This window comes from Boleophthalmus pectinirostris, unplaced genomic scaffold, assembly GCF_026225935.1.
Source record: "Boleophthalmus pectinirostris isolate CB_2022bp ecotype Guang Dong unplaced genomic scaffold, ASM2622593v1 HiC_scaffold_8, whole genome shotgun sequence".
NCBI classification, from domain to species: domain Eukaryota; kingdom Metazoa; phylum Chordata; class Actinopteri; order Gobiiformes; family Gobiidae; genus Boleophthalmus; species Boleophthalmus pectinirostris.
Genome location: NW_026571515.1, coordinates 29,752,275 through 29,780,188, shown reverse-complemented (window position 1 = coordinate 29,780,188; position 27,914 = coordinate 29,752,275). Strand labels below are relative to the sequence as shown.

Here is a 27,914-nt window from a genome sequence, read left to right as displayed (position 1 = left end):
CTGTGTCTTAATGCCCAGTGAAACTCTGATCTGTGAGAAAGTGAGAATGATTTTGTGATGTAATAGCGAAAATACAATATATCAAATAACTTGCAATTATGCGTAGCCCTTTGTAAATGATGTTTTTAAAATGTGCTATACAAGAGAATTTTACCTTCAAACTGTATTTTGCAGTTCAACTCTATCTTTTCCTGTGGACACGAGATGCCATCAAGTAATGAACCAATTTTAAATCCTGTCTTTCTGTCTTATTTAGGAGTTACTGAAGGTTCTGGTGGAGTACCCGTTCTTCGTTCGGGACAGGGGCTGGTCTTCTTGCTGTCCACAGAAAACCCTGCAGCTGTATGGTCTTTCGTGTCGCCAGCTCTCCGAGGGGGATGTGTGTCTGGCCCTCACCCCGACCCCTACCCCCACTCACCGGGCGCGTCCCAGGCCCCACCGCACCCAGTCCTCCTCCTCCTCCTCCAGAACGCACAGAGAGGACATGCCCCCTCCGCCTCCTCCTCCGCCCCTTCCTCACCACACCCCCACCACCGTCCCACCACCAACTCCGCGCTCCTTGGTCACCTCAGAGACGGACAGCAGGGGGCAGTCTCGTCCACGTAAGCGGCGCTGGTCTGCCCCCGACACCTTCCCCTCCACTGGAACTGAAAAAAGCGTTTTGGATTTACCTCAAGGCTCAAAGCTGATGAAGTGGCAGTAGAATATTGCACATTTTAGCACACACACAAACACACACCCTGCTTGTTACTCTCAAACTTGGGAGAACACAAGGTGGGGTTGCAGGGAAGGAATTAATGTCATGATTTTTACGGGTGCCCAAAATGATTAAAACCACCTTAGCTCAGTCCTGAGAGGAGCAGTTGAAGATGGCTCTTTAGAGACACGTTTAGTGAGACAATCAAAGCACTTGTCTGTGTTCACTGTTTTTGTAATGGTTGTCCCACACACCTACTTAACAACAGTGATTCGGCAGGGTATCGATTTTCAACCAGTGTTAAGGCTATGGAACAAGTGCATATAAATATACATATGAAGACTATACAGTATATATATATTACATTACTGATGTTGTATACAGTAAATATGCTAAACTAATGCAATCTCTGTCAGTATTGCAATGCATTTGTTTTATTTTTTTTTTATTTTTTCTTGCTTTGAAGCCGCTGAGTCGGCCTGGGTAGGCAAGATGAATGTATAAGCAACTCTTTTCGCCTTTTTCTTCTCGTCACCAGGAGTCTTTGCAGTCCAGCGTTCATCAAGGCATTACCGTCCAATCTGTTCTTAACATTGTCTCTAGGAAAAAGGGAGAACACTAATGAAAACTGCGTAACAGACAATCCCACCCACACAGTCAGGCAGGCAGGCAGACCGCGCTGTGTCACATCCTCCTCACTCGTGGTGTTTTTCCATTAAAACTTACGGATGGGAATAGTAGAAGTGGCTTAATAGTAATGGTGCTAATAACACGTTGGAACAGGATGCTTTGTGAATGCTCTCGACCCCTGTGTTCTGTTCCCATCTCATTTGACGTACTGTATGTCGGAAGGCAGGGACACGATGAAAGTATTTTAAAATCAGATACGGGTATATCCTCTGATTCAGCACACTCTCTCACTTTAGTTCTTGTGTTTTTTTATTTGGAAATTTGACCTGTTGATTTGTTTTCTTTTTAAATGTAATAGCTACAAAAATGTATATTTTTAAAATTGTGACTCTGTTTTATGATGTTCGCTAGAAATAAAAAACAAAAAGCTTTATAGATTTAATCTTAGGTGTTGATTTATTTTCTGCACTAAATGTTATAAGTGATTATTTATACAGAGATCTTAACAAAGAACACCACAAAAATGTCAAAATGATCACATTAAGCAGGTTTAACAAGAATGCCCTTACATACAAACTGCATTGTTTATCCATAGGTTACAGAGTTATGGAAAAATGGGCCAGTTGCCATAAAAATTAGCAGTCTAAAACAAAACGCTACATCTTTTGAGTGGTGAAAAGTCCTAAATATGTCCCCTGTAACAGGAAACTGAAACTCATGAATAGTGGATGGACAGTAAAACAGGAAGAATATTGTTTTATTTTACACAGTAATAGTTTAGGTTTAGCAAAGCCACAGTTTTCACCTCTTGCTACACAGACATATTTGTTCTTTGTCAGGATGAATAATGCTTTGTTTCACTCCTACCCGGATATCCCACTGGGGTTGGGCTTGTCCCCTGTCTCGCTCTCCTCAGTGTCCTCTTCGTGAAACTGACGGAACAGCTCCTCTGCAAACACTGGCACCACCTGCCATGTGACGGTAAGAGACACGGGTTACTGAGGACATCTGGTGGATACAGTACAACATTGCAGCTCTTCAAGTAGTGCCAAATGCAGGCCAAAATCAATGCTAACTTCATTCATTTCAGTTGTTCAATTCTTTTACCTATACAGTGCACAGTAATTAAGTGCAAAGTAACTAAAGTTAAGTATCTTGGTTGGTGGTTGTTTCTGTGATTGTCTTAATAAATCATACAGATTTCATGTACAATTACAAATTTTTGAAGTTTTTCATGCAAGCAGTAGTAATGTTTGTTATTTTTACATTATATCATTACATAACTATTGCACTACAAAATAACATAATAAACATATAAATGCTGGTTATTTTTACCATTTTAAGCCATTGCACTATGGAAGCAAAATATATATGTCTCTATAATTAGTTCTGAATTATGTTATTTGAATTTACTTACCTCTGCCATGATAAGTTTCCTTATTTTGGGTACACTGGGGTCTGGATACTCTTCACCAAAGCACAGCTCAATCTTATACAATGGAACAGGCCCCTTCCCTCCTATGAATCTCTGAAGCTCTGCCCACATACATATCAGCATATAAAATTAAAATAAGTATTATGCATTTATATTTATTTATTTCTATATTATGCAAAATTGGTCTTTGTGAGCTTTAAGCCATGTTAAAATGCTATTACCTCATCCAAAACCTACCCAGAGTTGTGTTTTGTTTTACCCTTTATTGTTTGTCTTCAATTCCTTTAAAACAAAGTGGAGCACTTCCTGTATTACTATATGACATCACAAGGTGGAACAGAGTGTTTTCAGATTGAGAGAAGAACACAGCATAGATATATGCAGGATTTGTGTGAAACATTTGTGAAACAGAACACAACTCCTGGTATGATTTGGATAAGGAAACATTATAACAGATCAGAAAATAGCGTAATATTAACCCTTTAAACTCAAGATGCCATTTGACTTACGGCTGAGAAATACAGGCACATCCAGTAGTTTAAAGGTCTTGTCTCTGTCCAGCTTGTTGGGCAGGTCTGTGTGTGGAGCCTGGGGGCCATACCAGTACACCCTTCCCTGTGAATACAGATGAAGTCAAATATTAGCATTAACATCACTGAGTAAAGAAACATAACTACTTTGTAAATATTGACCATGAACAGTGAATAGAAGTGCAATTCATTTTATTGTCTTTGAGTTACCACAGTTTGCAATCAGCTCAAATATTACAAACTTTCAGAGTTTTGTTTTTTAATGTATAATTTAAAAATGTATAATGTGTATGTATAATGTATTATAACTAGTTATGACTGTGAAACTGGTCCTGCTCTAGTCGATAGAAATTGCGTTCTTCAAAAACAAAACTTAAGTTTGAATACGCTGTTTGCAGATATAGCATTTTCAAAACGATAAAAGGTAATATGGTGATCTGAATATATAATCTGTTAGAAGTGTAATACCCCATAGTGTTATACCCCCATTTAACATTATTATTATTTATCTTTATTTATACAAAGAACGCCCAATAAGAACACCAGATGGCCTTATCTAAAACTATTTTTTAAGTAAACAAAAAAGGCATGAATAATTTTCTTCAGCTGAAGAGTTACAACCAATAAATACATGTAACACGCTGCAAGAACACATTTGATTTTAAACACCAACTCTAGTCATTTACTATTTAAAATCTCCCTTTGTGTACTATTACCCTAATATGTACCTGGAATGACCTTAGATGACCTGTGCCAACTCATTTCTGTCATCTTTACCTGACAGAAGCGTTTGATGAAAACTCCGTCCGGGGCGATCCACACCAGTACGCCCCTCTCCAGGTGACAGAGGAGGCGTGCCATGGTCTCGGCCATACCCGCGGGCAGGGCCAGGAGGGCGGGGGAGGGGAAGGACAGCTGCTCGGCCGTGCATGTACCGTAGATCTGCTCATTCCCCAACGGGACCCGGCCCTGTAAAATGAAACACCCATCTGGACTCTTGGTGGTCACCTGCATCACCTTCACGCCCTGGTACAGCAACGTCACCTGCATCCGGAAATCTGGACACAAAGAACGTCAGTGCTTGAGGCGGGAGAGATACCAAAAAATGTATGATACTGAAATTGTTGTTTTGGAGATATGCACAATTAGAATGTCAAGTTTATCTATGTCTATAATTAAAACTTGAAATGACAACAAAAAGAGTTGATTAAAAACAAACTGAACAGAAATGTCTATAGTGTAATAAGTGCATACATGATATTTCTGCCTTTTTTCCAGTTCAAATTTTGTGTGATACATCCATCAATATCTATCTTTCACAATAGTATCCGAAAATGGTGCAATTTTTCAACCCCAAAGGCATCATGTCAGTTAAAAGAACTTTAAAGTATAACAATAATATGGCAAGTTTGTGAAGCCATCACCTTACAAATCATGATAAATTTGTCTTTTTTTCTCAGTATTTATATAGGCCTATCCATCTGAGATTAAATGAGGTGAATGTGAATGTAAAATGTTTAGTTTCTGCGTCTTCTTAGTGCCGATTTAGTCTAGCCCTGTTTAAATTCAGATCTGGTTAGGACTTGCTTTTCTTATATCCCAGTTTAGGCGTTATTTAATCCCAATTTTGCCTTTAAACTGGGGTAGGTTTAGTTTCGTCCTGTCTTTCCTATACAGCTGGATTTCTTTCATGTTGAAATTTCACATCAAATGCATTGCTTCTATAAATCTATGGTTCTCAAATGATGGTATTATAATAATAATAATAAAACCTGGTTACATTTAAGTTGTAGTAAGAATTAGATTATTAGAATTATAGTTATAATTACCTGTTACACTTGTTGCAGGGTTGATAAATAGCACAGGAGCATGGGGCAGATTTGAAGGTGTGTTTTCTTTTCTTTCACAATACATATGCTCCCTCAGCGGATGGTCTGAAAACAGAATAAAATGTTTTGTTTTGTTGCAGATACACGACAGCACTTCAAGGCATATTTCCTATTCTTTCTTACCAGTACTTGGGGATCTTTCTTTATGTAGTACTTTTTGAATTGATTCTCTCTGTTGATGCTGCTAAAACATACACAAATTACAAGCCTAGATAATTGAAGTTGTAAACTGAAATGATTCCAATATAGAGTATGGGACATTGTGGCCAAGTTTTGTTATTGAATATATTACGTGATAGCTGTCCGACAAGGCAGGGTGTTTTGGGGGTAATATCTTCCCTGGATCTTTCTTCTGAACTGATTCTGCAAAAGTTGGACATAGTTAGAAAAGTCACCATTGTGTCAATTAGGGCGGCACAAAATGATGCAATTTAGTAAAGATCATCAAACTGCAAAGAATAAATTTTTTTATATGGTAGAATGTGTTGTCTTTAATAGAAAATTTCAGTTGGATTGTAGTTTAGACTTGTAGTTTACAAATACGCTTACATTAGTTTATACATCCATATTTCAGTCTTCTCTTGAATGTTAATGTGCTTGGAATTGTTTACAATGTGCACTCTAAACTGAATATTACTTTTTAAACACAAATCATAAATCTAATCTCAAATTGATTTTTTCCATACATATTAAGATCCTGTACCTGAACCTGGTTCTTCTTGGATCCTGTAGACTTTATAGGGTTCAGTGATGTCCAGTTGATTGCGTTCAGAGACCTCCACAAAATCTGTGCTTTTGTTGAGGGCGCAGCGGAGACGGGTCTTCCACATGGTCGGGTCAGCTTTGTCCCTGCCCTCTCTGTACTTGCCCTTGTACACTGCCCAAGCCTAGTGAGGAACAACGGTTCAAAGTTCAGTTATTACAAATTATAGTTTCACAATCAAAGGTAGCAGGTTTGACACATGAAATGGCCATTACTCAGGGACGACTGGGTTTAGTCCCTTCCATAACTTTTAATCCATTTGACCACATACCTTTGGGAAGTATAAAACCGAATTTAAATACTGCACTGAAGTGTTGAAATAGGCTAGTATGCCATAGTGAATGCAACTTTCATCCTTACATGGAAAACGATAGTTCACTTATGATGAAATGAAATTAGCAACTAAGTTTCAGGTTCAGAGTTGGATCTATATTAGAAAATATTAGAAATAAATCAGTACACTCTTTGAAAATATGCATTTGTTACGTTTATAACTAGGCTATTTGTGAAATGGTTTAATGTGTTAATCTTGATTTTATTTTAGCTGACATAACATACAATCCAGCCTGTATGTGTGAGTTCGACCCAAAAGGGAGAAGCCTATCAGATTACGTAATGGATATTAGTTAGTTCGTGTATTTTAGTATTAGTACATAATGCATTGAACAATAAAAGTTACTTCACATGCCTTTTAACACAGCACTTCAAGTGAATGTGCAGTTTTTTTTTTATTATCATTAAAATTACAATCGAACTGAACCTTAAAAAGAGCCGCATCCTCGGTCTGCTTGTAGTCCTTTTTGGCTGCGTGTTTCCACGGGATCCTGAACATGGTTTTGAGATCATCCTCCCAGCACAGCCCCTCGTATTGTCCGCTCTCTATCTGCGCTATCAGCCATTCTTTTAGGTGCAACTTGGAGCCTTCTTCCATCTTCATCGCATTATTCCTCAAAATTTTGTCTTCTTTAGTGCCATGCGTAACAGGTTTCGCTCACGTTTCCTATCAGTATAGACAGTTAAAATAGGTTATAATATTTAAATTAAGGCTGTCAAAATGGCAAATAATATTTTTTGGATTTTGTACGAATTACACAAATCCAGGTAGAGAGATCTCTCACCTCTTAAAAATTAAATGCAGAACTAGAGCACTGAAGTGAAGTGCGCCTTTTGAAGCGAAAGCGAAAGTGTGCGCGCTCTTCTAAACTTTCGGTTTCCACATGATTGCTGCAGGGTTGCAACACTCAGCTCTTAGTAAGTTGCATGAATGACAGCAGGAGGGACTCCTCACAACAACAAAGTCGTCTTTTTCAACATTTGGGACTTCTGAAAAACTAGTGAAATACGATTTGAAGTAGTACATATTGTAATAGTCACACTTAGTTAACACTTGGGAAAGTGTGTGGGTGGATGTTTATCACACTGTGGGGACTAAAACATGTAGGCCTATACGCACTCATGAGGACCTGCCTTTAGACACAAGGTAGTACTAATGACAGAGCAGCAGAGGTCAGCATTTCAGCACAAGTAACTATATTCATTATTACAATCCATAGTTATACTTTCTTACTTTCTACTTTCGTTCTTAGAATGCAATAACTATATTGCTTTCCCAAATTAAATGATACCTAATATATCTACAGTATCTACAAAATATCTACATTAACTTGATTCATTAACCCCAAAAAGTTACACAAAGCAAATATACAGCATAAGTGCCTCAGATGCAAGTGAGCCAGTTAAAATAACACACATTGGCATTATGCTTTTCATAAGACTGTGTGTGTGTGTGTTGTTCAGACCACACACACACACACTCACACACACACACACAGACAGATATCTAGGCATAAATCATAACCATATGTTTATCAAATGTGAACAACAATGTTCAAACAGGCCTACCCACATCCAAGCAGAAAATGTGCAAGAATGTGTGGCAAAAATTCACAATCCTTTGCCTTGGCACTTTTATTCATCTTTTTTGTCCAAATAAAACAAAACAGTTCATGATGGTTGTATTTGCTTTGTCTGCGTTTATTGTTGTATCAGTTCAGCAGTAAACCCTGGTTGAGACACGGGCGCTCTGTAAAAACAGGTGAGCCAGGCCTCAATAAATAAATCCATTTTAAATATGACAGATAATTTTACAGCAGAGACGTAAGAACCTGAAAATGTCTTGCACAATAGACAAGAGTTTGAGAACAAGAAGTTATGTCTTGTGTTAGGAATATTGTGGCCCTGGATTGATGTAACAGCTTAAAAAATAAAGGTGCAATATGTAACTTTTCTGGTGGAATGCCCTCTCCACATGTTATTGCTTTACCTATAATGCTAGGCAGTATAGCATTAAGCTTCTCTGTCTCCATGGATACAATCAGGTGATAGCAGGTCAGAAATGTATAGAGGTGAGTCGTGCTGTGTTTTTCAAGGCAATCATAGATTTGTGTAATGCCATACTGTGAATTAAAATTCTCAGGAAAAGCTATAACTTCCATGGAGACAAGGAGAACAGTTACATAGTACACTTAAATCAGGACAAGTGAAAATCTTCCATTTTAACAAAGTCGGTACATTTGAATGTACTAAAGTTCAATCCAGTACACAATTTACATGACTAAAGAAAAAAAAAGTTGTCAATGTGCACCTGTAGTTCTTGTGTGTGGATAAAAAAATGCAGCATTACATATATTTAACACATGTGAAAATAAATACAGTTTGTTTGAAAAAAAAAATATTTACACAGTATTGTACATAAAATAATTCAGAATTTTCATCCTGGTTGGTCATCATAAAAATATATTTATATAAACTAAAATCACTGAAAAAACTACAAAAAATAGTGATATAAACAAAGTATTGTTGATTGTAAAATATACAGTACAGTTGAGGCTGGAAGTGTCTGATATTTGTCATTTTAATGAATGTCATCCTCTCACTTTTGTGGCTGGAGTCCATATTTGAGTGTGAATCACTGTCCTTTCATTTTCAAAATAAACCAAAAACAATGAATCTAAATCATTGATATATATTACTGACAGGGTTCATTGTTCTATTATCCATGGGTTTAAGAGTGATTTTGTACTGTTGCCAATTAACAATTCCAAAGTAACTTTTGTATGATGAAAATACCTCAAAATGGCACCAGTATACATGATGTTGAAACCCATGAATATTTATCTAACCTCACCACATAATCAGTCAAGAACAGTCATTTTGCCTGCCCCTATCTCAGTTGAACACTATAGGCCTATCTAATGTTGTCATATGAGCCCATGCACAGTAGACAGCACAAACATGAGGAGAGGGTCAGCTTGTGCGTATTTCTCAGTCAAAAATCTAAATGTTTCTCTCAGGTCAGTCCTCAGACTACGGAGTGGAAGTTGATGTCTAAGTTTAGTTTTTAAGACTAAAGTGGAAAGTCCTAGTGGCAGCCACAGGCCCTGACCACCATGTTGCGGTACTTTTTCAGAATGACGTTGGAGCTGTCGTCAAAGTAGAGCACGGAGATGGCATGGAGCTGCGTGGGAGCACAACATGGCTTAGGCACTGTGTCCGGATTGATAAAATGAACCTGGAAAACAGAGGAAGGCGGTAATTAGTTACATTTACTCCTTTATATTTCCTTTACTAAATCTTTTTGATCAAATTATACTTTTAAGTAATTTTACTCTCCTTAGTTTTTACTTATACTTGAGAAATATTATCTAAAAGTAAAAATACTCCTACTTGGGTGAAATGTTTGTCTAGTATTTCCTCTAATGTATTTACCAAATCTCTAAAATGAGTTTATATGAAAAGTAAAAAAAAAAAAAAAAAGTTCTAATCTTTGGAAAAGCCAGAATTTCATTACCAAACCTTAAACTATAATTCATATTCAAATAGGAACTAATAGTCTCAACAAGGAATTTCAATACATTCTTTGGATCCAAACTTTTTATGTTTTATTTGATTTTGATTATATGAATACAATTGTTATCTCCTCCACTCGCTGAAAAGTACTAATATGAAGTCAATGTACTCAAAAAGGCATGGTTTTCTGACAAAAAAACTGTATGATTAAAGCTTGGGTTTGCCCTCTGTACCCGGATGGTTCACTCACCAGCGTTTGCACAATGGCGTGGTTTGTGGCGTTCATGTAGGAGTTTAATGGGAAGGCACACTCTCCCTCACAGTAGTACGCCGCATAGCCCTCCGGAGCAATGATCCAGTCCTGAAATTCACAGTTACACAGTTACAAGCATAGTTATGATCACATCAACATGGGGCACCATTGACTCATATTTAGGGCATTGCATCAGCTCTTTGGTGCTTTACCTACTTTAAATTTCATGTACAAATCTTGTACAAATATCTTTTTTTTTCTTTATTATAATACATAGGCAATTCAGAGCATTCATAGTCAAGGCTAACTGGTATTGTTTGTCTTTAGAAAGGTTTTCTAGTGGGTCAATTACGATTACCACAATACCACAATACCACAATTAAGATAAGACATACTTCTTATTTAGTAACAGAATGTCATTTTCATATACAAATATACTTATACATATACTTCCATTACTATGAGGGCTTATATTCATTCTGATAAAGTTCAAAATAATACTAAAAGCTCAAGTTTTGTCCTATTAATGTGATTTTGTGCAATACTGATAACTGCTCAAATGAGTATATACTTTCAATATTAGTTTTACTATCGATTAGTATTTAATTTTCAATATTTCTGACCAGCCTATTTTTCACTAGTAAATCTTTAAAGATATATTTACTGGCAAGTTGAATAAAACTAGTTGTGGACAGATGGGAGAAATAAAGACACAAGCATTTGGAGTAGTAACTAAATTGTTTACACAAAGTTTACATAATGTGTGTACAAACCATTCTTCTATAATTGACATAGTCCTGTTAATAGCAAAAGACAATTTTATTTTGTCACCTGGACAAAAGTTTTAAAGTGAAAATGTTTCATCATCCATCTAAGTGGCTTCTTCACTTCAGAACTTAGCACTTAGATATAGTTCTGTTAAACTCTTCAATTATTTATCCAAGACAATCTATAAAATGTCAGACTTTGTACGGACTATTACTGCTGTTACCATCTTTAAAATGTTTTAAAAGCTGAGTCCAAGTCCATTAATTACTTCCTACAAACATGTTCCAGAATTATTACAGTGCATTATGAGCTGTGGATCTGTTAAACAAGCAGAAATAGAATCCATATTTGTTGGGTTAAAGAGGAGTAGTTACCTGCCACCCCAGGTCTCTGAAACTGACATACAGCTCGTGCTTCTTACAGGCCTGTTTCTGATCAGTGCTGCTGTTCTCTGTGTAACAAACAAGGACACGATTGTTATAAATTACAAATCCCATTCTTCAAATCGACCACAACACAAACTATTTACATCGTCAGACCTTAATTAGACAGAGATGGTTTAAACAATCAGACGTTAAGATTCTCTGACTAAATGTTAACATATAAACAAGTCCTGGAGCAAATCACCTCCAGATACATGCAACGTTGTGTAATTGTTTTAAATGAAGGGCCACCCTGTGCAGAGGTCACATTGACTCAACCAGATGTGACTCACTACATTTGACTAAAAACGCTTGATTTGTTCTCTCATATTTTCCCCATACTCTTGCGATTAAGCTTGTCTGTATGTGATCGAACGCTATCTTCCTCCCTGTGTTCTTTCATTGACCCCTGTGTCCCTGTGGTGCATTAGAGTGGTGCACACTGGGAATGATCAAGTACAACTGCTTCTCATCACTCAGTTAGCTCAGCACTGGTATCCAAAAAGTTCCATTTGGGCCATGTGTTGTGGCCCTGCTTTGGCCCGCAGAGCCCCACACGTGTTCTGCCATAAAAGCCAGCTATGCTTTACCTCCACACAGGGAACTTGGCCTGGCTCTGTGTAAATAAACAGAGAGCAGAGGGATATTTGACGCGGCAGCATTACGGTCTTGTGTTTCAGCTCTTCACATAAACTGTGGCCCCTCGCACCTTCATCACAAAGAAACACATATGCGGCTTCTACTTTATAGTTTGGGAATGATATCAATCTTGGTGTCTGTCTGTTTACACTTCAAGTAGTCATGGCTTGTATTATGCAAATAAGGACCACAAGTGGAAATCATCTGTGTCGCACTGATGTGTAACAGCCGACGCCAAGTTAAACCAAGAGTCAGCAAACATAATAACTGTACCTGCGACGTTGGCCATCCTCAGAGCTTCTTGGTTCTTTGCTGGTTTGGAGCGGTTGGAGTTCCTCTGCTTGTTTCCCCCGGACGCTGAGCGAATGCTGCGCAGGTGCACCTCTGTTGCTTTGAAGAAGGCCACCATGAAGGGCTGTTTATTCTGAGGCCCGCTGCGGCCAATCAGACCTGCCACACGAGGATTAATGCTTTCACCTTCAGGGGGAGACATAGAGCAGGTTCAAACAGGTGCTGCTACATGTACAAGGCCAATGTATACAATCAGAGGAGCCTGTGAAATCACTGGTATGCCTGACCTTCCCCTCACTCAGAGCAGAGCAGTTGCACACTCTCTCACTACCTCTCTCTGACCTTATCTGACCACAATGAAGCGTCCACTTAAAATCTACTGTATTTGTGTAGGTGTATGTGTGTACATGCATCTGCGTGCAGACTTCAGTCTCACTATCTGCTCTTCACACACAAGAATGTGCCTGATCCCTGTTTAGTGCTAAATCAAGGCTTCTGGTCGCCTCTGGCGGCGGGATGTCCCATGTGCCTGTCTGTACACGCTCACCCATAACCCTTCAAACCAAATCTAATGCAAATACACACAGCCCCCTCCCACGCCAGGAAAGCAATATTCAACTTATTTTTCTTCTACATGTAAGATTCTGTCATCCTGAAAGCACACAATAAGCTCTATAACTTTATCAAGTGATGATGTTTTCTCTGAGTAACATCCGAGGCGTAGATCTTATCTGTACCACTGTGCAGTGTATTTTCTGCTCCACTGCTGATGACACTGAGGGCATTATCAAAGACAGAGGACAAAGAGTGACTGATAACTGATATCAGTTTGATTTATGTGAGTGGTGACAATGCAGTGTCTATGGCTATAACAAAATGCAATCAGCCATCATCAGGAAGATGACACAATTCAAAAACATTGACGTACTATCATTTAAAATGACAACAAAGTAGCAAAACTATAGCATACAATGTAAATTATAATATGTCAGTTTACAACTGTATAAATGTAATAACACTGACCATTTTCTAAATTTCCATATAATGAAAACTGGTAAATGATTGATAGATCTTTAAGCATAGTGCATGAGTACAACTGACCACTGTTGCTCTCTAGGGCCAGCTGAAGACCCAGGTTGCGCCCCGGGTTCAGGACCCAGTGGTTACTTGTAGCTGTGATGTCGAACACGAGCCAGCCCTCCTCTGCTGCCCAGATCACCCGAGAGTCCAGCAGGAACAGGTCCGACTCTCTAAGAAGCACACAGGAGGGAAATGGTTACAAATTTACAGAACTAAAAATGTATAGATTATTTTTTTAATTGGATTACTACTGTTTTTAAAAAGTCATCTATAGTCACAATTTTGACTTCCCAATATTTCCTTAATATGTATATAGATATATTTATATTATGTATGGACAGGCCAAGTCTCATGGGAAAGCTCAAAGCCTCCAGAATTATTTCATTGAGTTGCAGAGGCTGCACTAGCACTGATTCATGATTGGCTGCAGATGTTTGGTTTTAGGTAGAGAGGAATCAGAAGAGAAAGGGTTCTTTTAGATTCAAACCAACTGGATTTCAGCACTGAAACTGGCAACCCAAATGAGAGACTTTTGCTTTCTGTTTGGACAATCATCAAGAGAACCAAAACACTAAATTATAACATAAACTTGGCCACCATGTCCAGTGTTTTAGAATGAAGAATAAATCAGCATTTCTCTGTGTTAAAGCATGCAACCCACTGTCCCTCAACAAATCTCTCCCATGGCATTGCTACTAATAAGACTAACTATATCTGAACATGTCCACCTTGTTTATGGGGACACAGTTAGGTCATGTTTATGAAATTTAAAAACTAAATCTTATGCATGACTACAAAAGTCAGTCTGCACTTCAGTGTAAAGCCAAGTGACCGGAACTGAAGAGGCAGAGCTCGGTGGTCAGAGGAGTGTGACGAGCGAAACAGTGGAAGAGATAGAGCAGAGCGCGAGAGGATGGAGGGGAGAGGGAGGGGGGTGAAAGAGCTCCAGATGGTGAGGCCCAGGAGAGCACTTCATTTTCTTAATTGACAATAATGGCTTTATAAACGTTTAGTCCTTTCATACAACACACACTGTCCATTATTTACTAGACTTGGATGGAGAGCAATAAAATTACTAGGTTTGAGACAATGTTGATATTGTATGCCACAATTAAAAATTATTTTAATTGTTTACCGTTTACAAATGTAATTGATGTTAATATAATATGAATAAGTTCCATGTTTAAAAACTAGAATAATTATAATTTTCCACCTTGTGATGTCATGTAGTAATACTCCACTCTGTTTTTAAACTCCATACACCTTCACTAGAATCATTTTGATAAGTTCTGCCCTGGAATTGCCAATCTCTAAAGAACTATAGGTAAAGGGAACTGTTAACTTGAAAACTAACCAACATGACATCACATGGTGGAACAGAGCATTATGAGCTTTGGAGATGTAGAGAGCTTAATAATAAAGGGTTACTCAAACATTTGTGAATGAAACAAAAAGCAACTCTATAAGAAGGCTTAAAGCTTGCAAGAGTCAATTTTGTGTAATATAGGTCCCATAAGAAAAACAATGACCTAGAAGAGAACATCAAGCATAAATAGCAATTTTCTGCATAATCCATCAGATATAATAGCTATTATCTTTGTTGGCAATTATCATGATTACAAAAAACGTACCACAAACGATTATCTACCACAAACAATCCAACCTTTTTTACTGATATATGATATTATTGTTTATTGTCCCATCCCTAAAAATTACATAAACTCTCATACAAACTAGAGAGCCAGCTCTTCAAAACAGCTGCATGAGAAGAGACTGTGAAATGTAACGCGTGAAATAGTGCATGTCCAAGTCCACCCTATTGTCCAGATACAAAGTGGATTGGACTAAAACGCCTTATTCTTCGCAGGGCCGTTTGTGTATTCTGACCTCTTTTCAAAGAAGGCAGATAGTGTGTCGAGAGCACAGGCCTGTCCCTGGCAAAGGAATAAATGACTTTGTTGTTCCCTTCGGACATCAGAAACCTTTAGTAAAACCATGTGGTCTCTCTCTGAACAGCACAGATTAAACACATACAAGGTGGGGCTACAGTTTGATTTGGCTCAGAAAGTTGGCTGATTACAACTGAGCCATTTTACATGCATTGAAATTGTTTATTTAAATGCAAATATAAACTGAAACTTCCAAAAGCAATGTTATGGCATGGGTGGTTGCGAAGAAGAAAGGTTTGAGTGGCTGGGGTGACGGATGTTTCTGGTGCAGCAGTGGTTTGGAGAGGAGGGTTTCGGCATATAGCTGAGAAAGCAGGATGATGATGGAAGGTAAGAGCGAAGATTCATAGAAAGTGACTGTCTTAGATGGAAAAAATATAGCAGGGAAAAATAAGCTGACATCAACTGGCAGCTGTCATTAATGAATGTACTAGAACAAACTTTAAAAAAAAATAAAAAATCATATAATATATACAGTTACTTCAATCCCATGTTGTGATGGACTGTGACATCACCAGCAGAACTGGTCAAGAAAATGTATATTCACCTGTCCGAGTGCTCCTCCAGCACCTGGTACACGCTGATGCGAAAGGTTTCATTGTCGAAACGCTCGTGGATGAAGTCTTTGTAAATCCTGAACTCAGCCGCAGTGACGGCCTCGCCCTCCGGGATCTTTGACAGGTCGAAGCGAAACTCCTTGTGATGCCGCCGGAGAGGGAAGAACTCTTTGTCATGCTCCACTGCAAAATAAAATATGTATATTTGTATTTATCATATGAGGGGCATATAGACTATTTTACACAGTTCACAGTTAGGTAAAACCATAAAAGGTATATTAGGTTCCTTTTTATATAGGAATAAACATTTGCAGCTGCCATATTAAATTTCTACTGTATATCTTCTGCCACACTCCATCACTTGTTAGCAGGAAACTGACAAAACTAGTTGGGTTAGTCCCAAACATAGATTATAGAGTATATGCAATACACATGTTGGCCCATGATTGAAGCTTTCATAAAAACATGTAGAAATGCAGCTGGTGTGCACAGCACCATGATAGAGAGACACAGGCCCAGTCTGACAGCTTTACGACCTCTTTTTCTTCTACTTCTTTTCCTCTGGACGCTCCAGAGAGTCGTCAAGGCTGCCCTTCATCTGGTTCTCATGAGTCGAGTGTTTCGGTGCGCCCCCATCTCTCTCCATCCCTCCATCTCTGCACCCCCTAGACTGGCCCCCATGACCCCAAAGCTCTCAGGTCTCCGCGGGACGTCCTGGGGTCAGGGCCTCGTCTCTCATCATGTCTTGCTTCTTCCTCGGGCTGCCTCTTTATCAACTGCCAGTCGGACCCCACACGCATAAACAAACACATGCGAGTGACCTTATATTAAAACAACACATTTGATTTAAAACCTTTGCATCCACATAATCCATCTCCAAAACACCACTCACTGATCTCACTGAATGATTTACAAAAAAAATATCTGAATGTAATTATATTTAAGTTAAAATTCAAGTTCACACTCCAAATTTATGGAGAAATATGAACTACTAACTAATACCTGAAGCACATGCATTTCCCTTTAACAAGGTAAATTCTACAGGCTTAGCAGGGTTTATACTTGATAAGACCCAAAAAAAGATGATGTATTTTGTTGTTTTGACAAAATAATTAAAGCTTTTACAATTTGATATTTAATACTATTAAGTTATGCTACTCTAATGTGAGAATTTTCTGAGAGTAAGAAAAAGAAAAAACATCAAAATAACAGCTAAAACATAATATAAAAAAGGGATGCCATTTAATGTAATTAGTCAGTCCTGTTGCTGTGCAGGTGCAGTGAGGTAAGTGTGAAAGTACAGTGTGACTTCCTACTCCGCACCTGCCACTTTCTCAGCGTGGCTTTGGGCTCTTGTTTTGCCTACACTCTGCATTTCTATTAAAGCCAGTTGGAGAAGTTGCGGGTACAAAGACTGCACTGTAAGCTGATTGGCCAGAGCAGGAGTAAAGAAGGATCTAATTACTGTTGAGTGAGGGACCGCTCTGCTCTCTGCTGGTCATTAGGCTGCCTGGCTTTGGGCTCACCATTGTCCTTCCTCTTCTGCAGGCACACATATGGTTTAAACACTCGCCTATAGAAAACAATACAGTTCAAGGCCAGTTCCTCATAACAGCGCTGCAACTCATTATCAACTTGTCCCACTTACGCTCAGCATCGGTCAGTGCTTTAAACTACATCCCACTTTCTGTCCACACTTGTGCCCGGCCTGTGAGGTGGGCGTCTCATCTATCAGGCCTTTCACCAGATTACTTTTTACAGCATGACGCTGAATGTGTTGACAGTGCATACATTTTGAGGTTGTTAGTGGCTAAAGCTGTTGGCAGTCATCGGCATGGTAACACTCTGTTCACACTTATCGCTGAACCAGGTGTAATTACCACTTAATGATCGGTGTGTGGGATTTAGACACATCAGCGAGGTGGCAGACTGCAGACAACTGGGATTAACAGAAGAGGGCAATGAAAATGATTAAAGACACACCCTGAGACCATGCATGTGCAGAAAACATGTTTTTTACAGGTTTTAGTTGTATGCCATATCTCACAGATCTCAGTTTTAACTCCTTTTAGAGCTGCAGGGGCTGTGTGCGGCCTTCACCCGCCCAGCGCAGGTGCACTCCCTCCGCACAGAGACCCAGAGACCTGTGCCTCAGAGCAGCCCGGCCCTTTACTGTAAAAGCGCTTTATCTTTGCTTGAGAAAGCAGCTGGCTGCTGCTGTGAAACACCCACACCAACTATTTCTATCACTTCATTTCGCATTTTCATTCCTCATAGACTGTCTGTAGACACTCCATTTATCTTTTATCAGTCAGAGAGCTAGAAGGTTTTGCCATTTCTGCATCCACTTTGTTCACAGTATATGGTAGTCATTAGACAAGGACCATAGTATTTAGAGGAAAGCGGGTGTCTTTATAACTTCCTTTGAAAGGAAGTGAGTAGCCATCACACCCCGTGTCACAAAGAGACTGTACCACAAACATGTCAGATAAGCTCTGAGCCTTCAGAGGCACAGGTGTTTCTGTAATCACCTCCAAATGCTCCTGCATGTTTATGAATGAAACATGCCGGCCTTTGATAAACTATCATTTAAGGTGTATGTAAACAGTTTGCTACTGGGCATCTCTTCTCTGTTTGAAGAAACCTGTAATCTGACTGATGATAGGCTGATGATAAAACATAAGGCCACATCATTGGTTTGTAGTCTCTGCATAGCTGCACAGCGCATATCTGAGAAACAGGGACAATGATTGCTTTATCACTCATCCCAAAATCAACAAGAGAGTGACTACTGTATAGTGTTAGCATCTACACAATTTATGCTTCCCTACAGAACTGCAGCTCTGAGTCTTGTTCAGCAGAGCACAGCTCAAGGCCAAACACAGAGCCATGTTTTCCTTGTACAGTGTTTCCTGGTCTCTCTGGCCCAGGACACTTCTCTCACACCTCAGGTCCCGCTGTAGCAGTGGACAGCCCTGACGGCTCACATTAGCTCAAGTGTCTGTCCCGCACCCTCACACCCCTCAGTCTAAACATGTCTGCTTCCGCTGCACAGTAGGGAGGGGGTCGCACCCTGCTCGCACCTCTCTAGGATGGAGGATTGGTTCAAATTAAAGAAAACTGTTAATATGTTCTATTACATTACACCTGGATTTTTATTTTTTTGTGGTTCTCGCATACACAAATATTATTCAAATAAAAACAGTGGATTGAATGAAAAGGTCAAAGAAGTTACACAAGGATCTTCTGTGGCATCTCAGTACTAAAGCTTACAAAACTAAAACCAAAGCAGGTCAAACAGGTCAAAGTTTCCATCCAGTAAACAGTGAAAATGGAAGAAATATTGGTCCTAAAGAAGACATGTTTGTTCAACACAGAGGGTCTGATCTCTGAGGAGCAGGGGACTACCCACAGTGGGGTGATTATCAGGTTTGGAAACATCCTGGCCACTGGCAATTTGTGATGACATCATGCGTGTGTGATGTATTTCTGCCGCTGTGAGGACAGGGTCATTGGAGTTTGATGCTATAACTTGCTTGCTCTTAATGACCATTAACTCACCACAGCCCTGTGCTGCTCAGCTGCCTTACAGGCCCATGCTCACGTATAAACAGCCACCACAGGAAGAGGAGTCCTTACATTTAAGACTTGTGGTCAGATCAAACCTTTGTGAGATCCTCAGCCTGAAGGCAATGGGGAGCCTGGATAAGATGAAACACAGCATTTTGGCCACTCTTTCTCAAGATTTATTAAGCACATTTGCTCTCTGAACTTATTACCTGTACTAACTTGTGCTTTCTTGCTATCATAGACCTTAAGCATATATAGAAAGGAACTTAATAATGAATTTCCCCACCATATTACTGTACTGTATATTGTCCTGGCTAACAACATGTTCAAAAACTAATTTGCACTATAATTGGCAAGTTAGTTATATGTTTTTGCACAGTGACAGGTATATAGGCAATATCTGTGTGTTAAAGAAGGAGTCCAAAAAGTATATTTTTCAACTAGGGGGGCAGTAGTATTTGATCTTCATTTCTCAAGAACTCTCTGTTCACACATCTGTGGCAACTTGGACAAAATTTTAATGTAGCTTGGGGCAGATAAAACTTAATCTGTTTGGTCTCGTGAGATGTATTTTTTACTTGCCTGACCTACAACATCCATTAGTTTTTGGATCAAATCTTGTGTCTACTTAACCACTGTCAAAAAAACTGGAAGAAAAACATCACAGCTCGTACATTAGGCACTTTCCCTTGAGGCAAAGGAAACATCAAAACCGCAGCCTAACTATGGGCAGTCACCATATTTTGGCATGTGATTTAATGTGGTGACAAACCTTACCATGCCAAGGAATAATATCCTCCACTGCTAATCCCTCCATAACCAGTGCACTTCCTCTCTTCGGCAGGATAAAACAACTTAAGAAACCACAGCTTTCTGACTTTCCCCCTCTCACTCTCCCTTTAACCTCTTGTTATTGGAGGTTCTTTAATTTGGTGAGTGAATAAGGCACACCCATTTCACCCTGTCAAGTCTCCCACTTCTTATAGACCTTTGAGACATTCACTTACTATGAGCACAGTGGCAGCATATGCCCATTTCCTGGCAACTACATACACCTTTTTACGATTTTGCTATGGCTCCCCGAAGGCAATACTAGTGACAAGGAAGCTGACACCAACATTTTAGCAGCTTTTGCTTAATATCAGCTTCTTCCTGCATTTTGACAGTATGAAAATAAATACAAAATTGCCTGCAAAAGTTCATACTGCACATTGCATGGATGTAATTTTTCACCGCCAATCATAAAAAAACACTTGCGTATAGTTGTTCCTAGGCTTTTATGGGCTTTGATTTTGGCTGTTGGATCTTGCACAGGAATCTGGCCAGTATTACAGGGTTCAGCTAACGCAATTTCCGCTAGGGTGAATACATCACCGGTGCAGCTGGTGACTGAAAGAGGTAGGTGGCTCATCTACAGAAATCGGACAGAATGTAAACACAAAGTCAGTGCATGTTGCCTTAAAAATGTCTGGTATTCTTTTATGATGCTTTCTAAAAATGTTTTATTTGTTTTGGTTTGAAAAGAACGAGGCTCCCTGGCTGCAATCACATGTGGATTTCACTGCTTGGTACCTGGGGTTGCAGATGTGCAGGGAGGGGAGTCTGAATGCACTCCTGATAAGGCAATGCCAAAGTAACTTCCATAAAAGAAAAGGGCGCATTCATCATTCCGTGGCTCATTTTCCAACCGTTTCTGTCTTCATTTAGAAGCATTTCAAGATTCAAGATCAAGTTAACCTGCCACATGTTTAGAACTACAGAGAAAAATGACTGGAGAAGCTAATATGGTTTCTAAATTCCTGGCAGCGAGCATGTTCAGTCCATCATACTGGGATAGCGAGAACACCCGCTGCTTTGTACATCTGGGCCTTTTGACCACTTGCCACAATGTCGAGTCCCACCCGCAGTGTGTTTCATCATCTCTCCCAGCAAGTGCCTTCTCCGCTTGGCCCAGAGTCTCTGTTATGTACCGCCAGATGTCATACAGGACTCACAGGCTCAACAGGTGACTATCAAATAAAGAATAATACACTAAAGAATTTAACAGTCTGAAAAAACATGTTTTGCTATGAAACGTAACTGTAGCTTACAAATGATTTATTTTAACAATATCAACAAAAATGAGAGTTTAGCAAGTATAAATTACAAATTAAAACAATTAAATGTTAATGTTTCAATTCAGAGTTCATTTTATATCATGTTAGATTACAATAAAAATGTATTCAGTTGCTATGTCTACATAAGTAAGTAATAGACATAATAGCCATAAGGAGTTTTAAATACCACAAAATATTGAAACTGAAGTTAATATAGAAATATAAACTAAAGGTGCACTATGTAACATTTTTGGTGAAGGTTTCACCACCTGCTCTTCTCTATGGAGATGTTATTGTTTTGTCTAGCATGCTCCATAGACAAGCAGGTGCTACCAGACTACTCTACAGGTTAGATCTGTGGAGAGGTGACCCCGCTCACAGTAAGAATATCTTAAGAATACTTTTTCAAGGTATTTGTTCTTTCATCAATAAAAACATCTTAAATGAATGTAATAAATACCACATAGATAAGTCTAATGTCATAATATGAAACATTCTTTACAAGTAAAACAGCTAGCAGACCCTCCATCAGAAAGCTACACCATTATCCATGTTGCTTTCAAATATTACCTTAAAAATGGCAAGACTATCTGTACCAACAGTAACATTCTTGCACTGCTATTCACTCCCTGACCAGCAGAAGGCCATAAAACATGCACTCAATAACACTAATTAGCTCCAGAAACATTCCTTTTGGCCAAACTCCACAAGTGTTTTTCACAGTGGCAGTATGCGCCACAGCACATAGGCAAAGTTATCCAATGAGAGAGAGAGAGAGAGCACAGAAGTGATTACAACCAGTAAGAAAAAAACTGGTCAAGGACATTTCTGATAGAGAAAAACAAAAGACGAACAGAAGTCTTGAGTTTATATTATCTGAAAATGAAAAAGAAATGTCTAGACTTGATACCAAAAAGAATACAATGGAATAAATATTAGAAAACCAATCTTAGTACAACAACTAACTGGATAAGTATCAAGTAGCACTGTTTGTTTATCTACCACTTCTCCACTTCCATTGTTTAGATTAAAATGATGTTAGCTTTAAAAATATAGCAAGATAAAATCACATATTTTGGGTCTAAATTTTTGCATCTTCATGTGAAAAATATGTAGCAGATGATTTTAATTATAAAAGATAACACATTTTGAAAAGTTTAAGATTCCGTGTGAAAAGTGCAGGGGGTTGGGCGTGGAAAAACACAAAAAGAACTTGAGAAAGTGTTGAAATATTTTATGTCTTTGAGCACGGGAGTTTCAAATCTCCGGAGGAACAAGCCAGGAGACCAAATATCACGCAACACTGAAGGGAGCATATTGGATCTCACTAATTAAACCCGGGATCTTTGTGACCATCATCAATGTTGATTTGGGGAGGTGAGCACAGGGGAGGTGTTGTATCATATGTTGTTCATGCATGGAGATATTGATCAGGAACAGACTGGAGGTGGTGTCAAAGGTCAAGACGAGGGGACTTGTTGGACTCAGAAAAGATAAAGTTTCTGAGCACATCTGTACGGGCCTTCAGGGAAACATCTGTATTAACCTCAGCACCACTGTAGAGAGGAATGCAAGAGCAACAAGAACCAGGGTGGGTAGAGAAGAGAATCAGAAGACTGCTTTTAGCTATTGTCACCAGGAATATTAAATTATTCTTTTAATTTTAATGAACCCTGTAATGCATGTTTCAAGTTTTATGTAACATTTAGATATGTTAATTATGAGATAAAGGAACTTTTTCACTTTTTTACTTCCACATATACACCATGTCCAAAAGTAGACTAAACTGGGACTAAACCTGGTCTAGACCAGGCCTAAAACAGAACCAATACAAGTCTAGATAAGGCCTAAACTACCCTTAAACCAAACTTAATTCTGACTAAACTCAGAAGACAGAACAGGAACCGGACAGAATAGAACAGGACCAAACCTAGTTCTAGTCTAAATCCTAAGTCAACTTGGATAGACTCAAATTAAAATATGTGAATTCACATTAATGTGAATTATGCTACATGTCAAAAACATATAAATTCATTATGTGTTTATACTTAAACATATCCCCATATACACCACAACAAATAGTGACCAAATTGAAATTAAACCAGACCTAAACCTGGACTAAACCAGGACTAAACCGAGATTAGAACACTACTAAATTGGACTCAAACCAGGACCATGTTTGTTCTTAATCATGGTGAATAAAATGAGGATGCTTGTTTAACAGAGTGAGCCCTAGGGAGTCCATAAAGGGGTGTGGGTGCACTGAGACAGGTGGTGCACAGGCAGGTCACCCAGGCAACACAAGATAATGACCAGCTATTGGCACTGATTCATTGTGCACATAAACTGTGTTATGCATCAATTACAAATCCATTGTCTCACATTAGCTGATACTGGATTACAACATTGAGATAAATAAAACACCGGCAACATGTTTGTTTTCTCGTTTCTGTAAAATTCGCCACATCTGCTCTGGATTAACAGGAGCAGAACTGCAATTACACAAAACTGGATAGCATATGCTTGTCAATGGTTAGATATTTATATGGTTTTATTTACAGCAGAACCTCCCCTGAATACTCATAAGAAACAAAGCAAACATCGCTAGTGCTTACTCATAAACGTGTCAGCAGAAATGTGGCAATGTACAACTTTATAGCAATACGACGTCATAAATTCAATAGTGGACCTCCTAAAAATGTTCACTGCATGGATGAGAATAGAGTAAATAAAACTGAGTGACTAATGCTACATACGTATATAAAGGTGACGAAGTTCCTCCTCATAAAATAACACACAGGATGCAGATAGCAGTCATCCTAAGCATGTGCCTTTTCTGTGGTTTGGGATCAACTTAATAGGCAGTTACATTAGGCTGAGTGAGCATGCCTCACTAAGATTGACTTGGGTGAGTGGAACTGAATGAAGTGGTGGGCAGGCAGGAGGAGCAGCCAGAAGCCTGGAAGCTGTGGTTTGTTAAAGAGGAAATGCCTTAATGCACAGTGGCTAGGGGCTTATGCCAGATGACCCTGGTTAATATAAGTCTTATGTAAGAATATTTACAAACGAGCGCCTTAGCTACAGTAAACAAGCACAGGAATACTAAACTTTTGACCTCAGCTCTCATTTATGGAATATGCCACCTTAGCAGTATGTGTTGTGTTAAGACCTTGGCGTGCTATCGTGGCATGTCCTGCACACGCCCTGCGTCATGGCGACATGCGTTGCATTTAGCCGTGTACATTCTGGATGTATGCTGTAAGCCATTTACACAGCTGGCTCTCCTAAAGTCAAGTGACTCAATGAGGGGACGTCCCTGGCCTGGGGTCTGTCCCAGAGCCCACACCCGCCCTCACTGGCCGCAGCTCAAAGACTGTGCTTCCTAATTGGCAATCACAATGGAAGATGTAGACATGGCTTTAGTCCAGTTAAATCTGTGTATTCTTAAAAGAGCAACATATTAAAATACATCAAAGCATTTTCTATTCCCCTGGGGCAAAAATATGAAAACACAAATTTAAGAAAGCAGGTAAGATTTTACAAGAACAAGAACAAGTCTCACTAATACAGGCTGGCTCTGAAGCTCGGGATTGGTATTTTGAGGGAAAATTTAAACAGCTGTCACGTTTATTTTACGGAAAACAAAACTGAGCCAAAATGGAAATCCACTATGAAACTGTCCATTTTTCAGCAACAGCAGCAGCAACAGTTTATGTAAAGTTGTGACTTTTTTGCCACTGTTTATTAGTTATCACAATAGGTTCTGGAACAAACCAAGCAATTAACTCCTCTTTTCACTGGCAACATCGTCTCACAAGGGAATAAAAAATATACAAAACATTACAAACAATTCCTGTGTTAAAAAGCTGCCTATCTAACTCCTTATGAATAACTATAAAACAATGTTCCATGAATAAATGCTGTCAAAATATTCTGTTCGTAAATGGATGGGGTCCTTATATGCCTTTACATATACTTCCTCTCTTAAGCTCTCCTCTACAACACAAGCTCTTGACTTTGAGCCTCTGTGGTCAAATCCATCTGTGTCACAGCCTGTCAAAAATAGTCACAATGCAGTAGCTCCCTCAGTAATTACACTCTGCACTAAAAGAACCAATGTCACCTCCCTCTTACTAGCCAACGTGACCCAACAATGAGTTTTCTTCAGATTACATACAAATTTTCTGCTTTAGAAATTCAATTTTATGTCAAAATTGTGATTGGTATTCATAGTTAATCTAGTGTAAAGAAAATATTTTTTTAAAGCTGACAGGTACATTTGCTTATCTCACTATCTACAACAATTTGATGTTTTGATAATTTGCACTTGACAACCTCCGAGTGCTGTTCTAAGCAATTATATCACCTAAAGCCATTTGGCATCAATAAACACAATGATAACAACTTTTATGTGGAAATATCAAGATAATATAGAAGTGGTATTGAGCCATCGAAGAACACTGCCAAGAATGTGCCTTAAAGACATAAGTATTTAGATTTACAGCATATGATAACCAATAGTATAACGTGTATTTAAGAAAGTATGTCCTTAGGTAGTCTAAGGAAGGCAGAGTGCACTTTGAACCTATCTGCTGTTGACTTGGTCATTCTTTAGATAACATGTGGCTCACATATTAGTGCACTATCCAAAGCTCCAGCACCTGAACTTTTAGCTGATTGCACAGCTGTTTGAGAAGAAAACACTGGAATGTGACACTCCTGCATATTAGCGGGATAACTGCACCCACGTTATGGAAACGTGGTCATTGTATGTTCTACTACAGGCTATGAGCGCAGGTGAGGATTACACAGCATAGTAATCATGTAGACAACACCATATTTTAAGTTGACAAAGTAGTGATTTGTTTTATAGTTATAGAAAATATCCTTACCTAAATTGACAAAGCTCATGACCATATCTGCATCGTTCAAGAAGTTGTTGTCCTGGAGGCTGGCTATAGGTGGCCCCTGCGTGGTGAACACGGGCTTGTAGGGGTACGAGTATCGGTCCTCGACATCTGTGGTTATGGCGTTGTACAAGTCCAACATAAACATGGGGGCAGCGTTATGTTTTCCGTGCAGGTGGGGTCTCGGCCGGTGTGGCAGCCCCAGGATCGACAGAATCTCCCGCTGCATCTCTCTGCGCTCCTGACTCTTCAGACGACGGTGGATGAAACTTGAATGGAACTCGTTGTCCAAAGTAAAGTTCGTAAACGCCGAATCCGCGAGGACGCAATAGCTCCAGATTAAAAGCAAAGCAGGACCACGTTTATCCAACATCGGTGCCATAGTGAACATGCGTAATTGCGCTCCAGCTAAGTTCGGCGAAAGTCTGACAAAGTGGATGTTGAACTTGGACCGACTGGCAGCATGTGTTTAATGTCCCATATTCAGTTAGGTTCCCGCATGTTGGGAGAAGTTACCCAAATGACGCATCAACGTAAACTAACTTGTTGATACCTATTCCCTTTCATTCGCCTATTTATGCAGACCTCTGACTTCATCCGCAACCTGAGGCTAGCGCTGGTACAGAGTGGAGCGTGTGTACACCGGGAGAGGTAAGAACAAGTTGTGAGGAGGCGCTTTGAGTTGGGAGGAGCAGGGAAAACAGACAGAGGGAGGGAGAGAGGATTTGTGGTTTTCAAACGGAGATAGTGGTTAGTTGACTTTTGTTGTTGATTGGAAAAGGGCTTGGGGCAGTGTGCACAAAATTCAACGTGGATTAGAAAGGAATTTTATTCAAAATAGTTAATAAAAGCGCACATGGTGTCACTCAGTTCTCACAGTGGTCAGGTGTTAGGCACTATAAAAAATAAAAAGTAACAATCATTTGTGTTATTGGATAAATAGTCTAGACGTGGTTGCCAATGGGGCTTGTATGCAGGTGCACAGAAAGATCAAACAGACTTTATGGGTCACGTGGTTGACACATTTGATGATTTAAAGGTGCCCAAATGGCGCTACTTCATTGACATTTTTGAAGTTGTGCGTGTGGGCGTAGGGAATTTTTGTGACACAGGAAAAGATGCACAGACAATGAGCAGATGCGGAGCAGGGGAGCACATGTTTGGCAGCTGCTCCCCCTGGCCCCAGCACCTCTTAAACACCATACTTTAATGGAGCGCTCTTGACCCTCTCCACACTAACGCACGGCTTTCAGATGGCCCAAGCACAAAGGAACAATAGCCAACAAAAAACTTAGCCCAGAACTTAAAGTCTGACTTGTGACTGAGATGTTTCAGTCTATGGCCTGCAGCTCGCCAGGTGATTTTTATGACAGTAAAATTGGACTTCAATGGCACAGCTAGGGGAGTCCGCCAGGCAGCTTAAGACATGATTGCAAACAGAAGAGGGGAGTCAGAGCTTGTGTCGGGGTCCTATGCACTTACCTCACCTTCCTTCCCGTTTGAGGTCTTCAAAGACACTCCACTGGTTAAAAGCCTGAAAGCCCATATTGCCCACCGTCACTCACTGTGTATACCTAATGCTCTACTTT

General features: G+C 39.4%; 3 protein-coding genes and 1 long non-coding RNA gene across 18 annotated transcripts in view; 2 read left to right on the top strand and 2 right to left on the bottom strand.

Annotated features, from left to right (window-relative positions):
* Positions 1 to 1,764, top strand: part of zmp:0000000926 (ataxin-1) — a 59,941-nt gene extending 58,177 nt beyond the window's left edge. For all 14 annotated transcript variants that reach the window (XM_055165517.1, XM_055165514.1, XM_055165508.1 and 11 more), the window contains one exon: positions 257 to 1,764. In XM_055165517.1, coding sequence (XP_055021492.1) covers positions 257 to 703 — 447 coding nt within the window. In that variant the 3' untranslated portion in view covers positions 704 to 1,764. The remainder of the gene's footprint in view (positions 1 to 256) is intronic.
* Positions 1,765 to 7,168, bottom strand: irf10 (interferon regulatory factor 10). Of its 2 annotated transcripts, XM_020929740.2 has the most exons (10): positions 7,063 to 7,168; positions 6,705 to 6,944; positions 5,885 to 6,068; positions 5,474 to 5,544; positions 5,305 to 5,365; positions 5,122 to 5,226; positions 4,070 to 4,350; positions 3,272 to 3,377; positions 2,745 to 2,863; positions 1,765 to 2,295 (listed from the first exon to the last, which is right to left on the bottom strand). In XM_020929740.2, exons 2-10 carry the CDS (start codon positions 6,879 to 6,881, stop codon positions 2,191 to 2,193), a joined length of 1,209 nt encoding a protein of 402 aa, XP_020785399.1. In that variant the 5' UTR covers positions 6,882 to 6,944; positions 7,063 to 7,168; the 3' UTR covers positions 1,765 to 2,190. The 2 variants fall into 2 exon arrangements, with proteins under 2 accessions (XP_020785399.1, XP_020785400.1); XM_020929741.2 differs by having other exon boundaries at positions 5,305 to 5,362; positions 6,705 to 7,137.
* A 2,197-nt stretch (positions 7,169 to 9,365) lies between these two features.
* Positions 9,366 to 26,817, bottom strand: bmp7b (bone morphogenetic protein 7b). The gene is made up of 7 exons (XM_020929737.2): positions 26,311 to 26,817; positions 15,743 to 15,935; positions 13,268 to 13,416; positions 12,149 to 12,352; positions 11,189 to 11,265; positions 10,044 to 10,154; positions 9,366 to 9,515 (listed from the first exon to the last, which is right to left on the bottom strand). The coding sequence occupies exons 1-7, from the start codon at positions 26,714 to 26,716 to the stop codon at positions 9,366 to 9,368; spliced, it is 1,290 nt and encodes a 429-aa protein (XP_020785396.2). The 5' UTR covers positions 26,717 to 26,817.
* On the top strand, positions 9,415 to 14,378 carry LOC129412397 (uncharacterized). Its single transcript, XR_008633692.1, has 2 exons — positions 9,415 to 9,535; positions 13,284 to 14,378. It is a non-coding gene; the product is annotated as an uncharacterized LOC129412397 (long non-coding RNA).
* Positions 26,818 to 27,914: the final 1,097 nt, after the last annotated feature.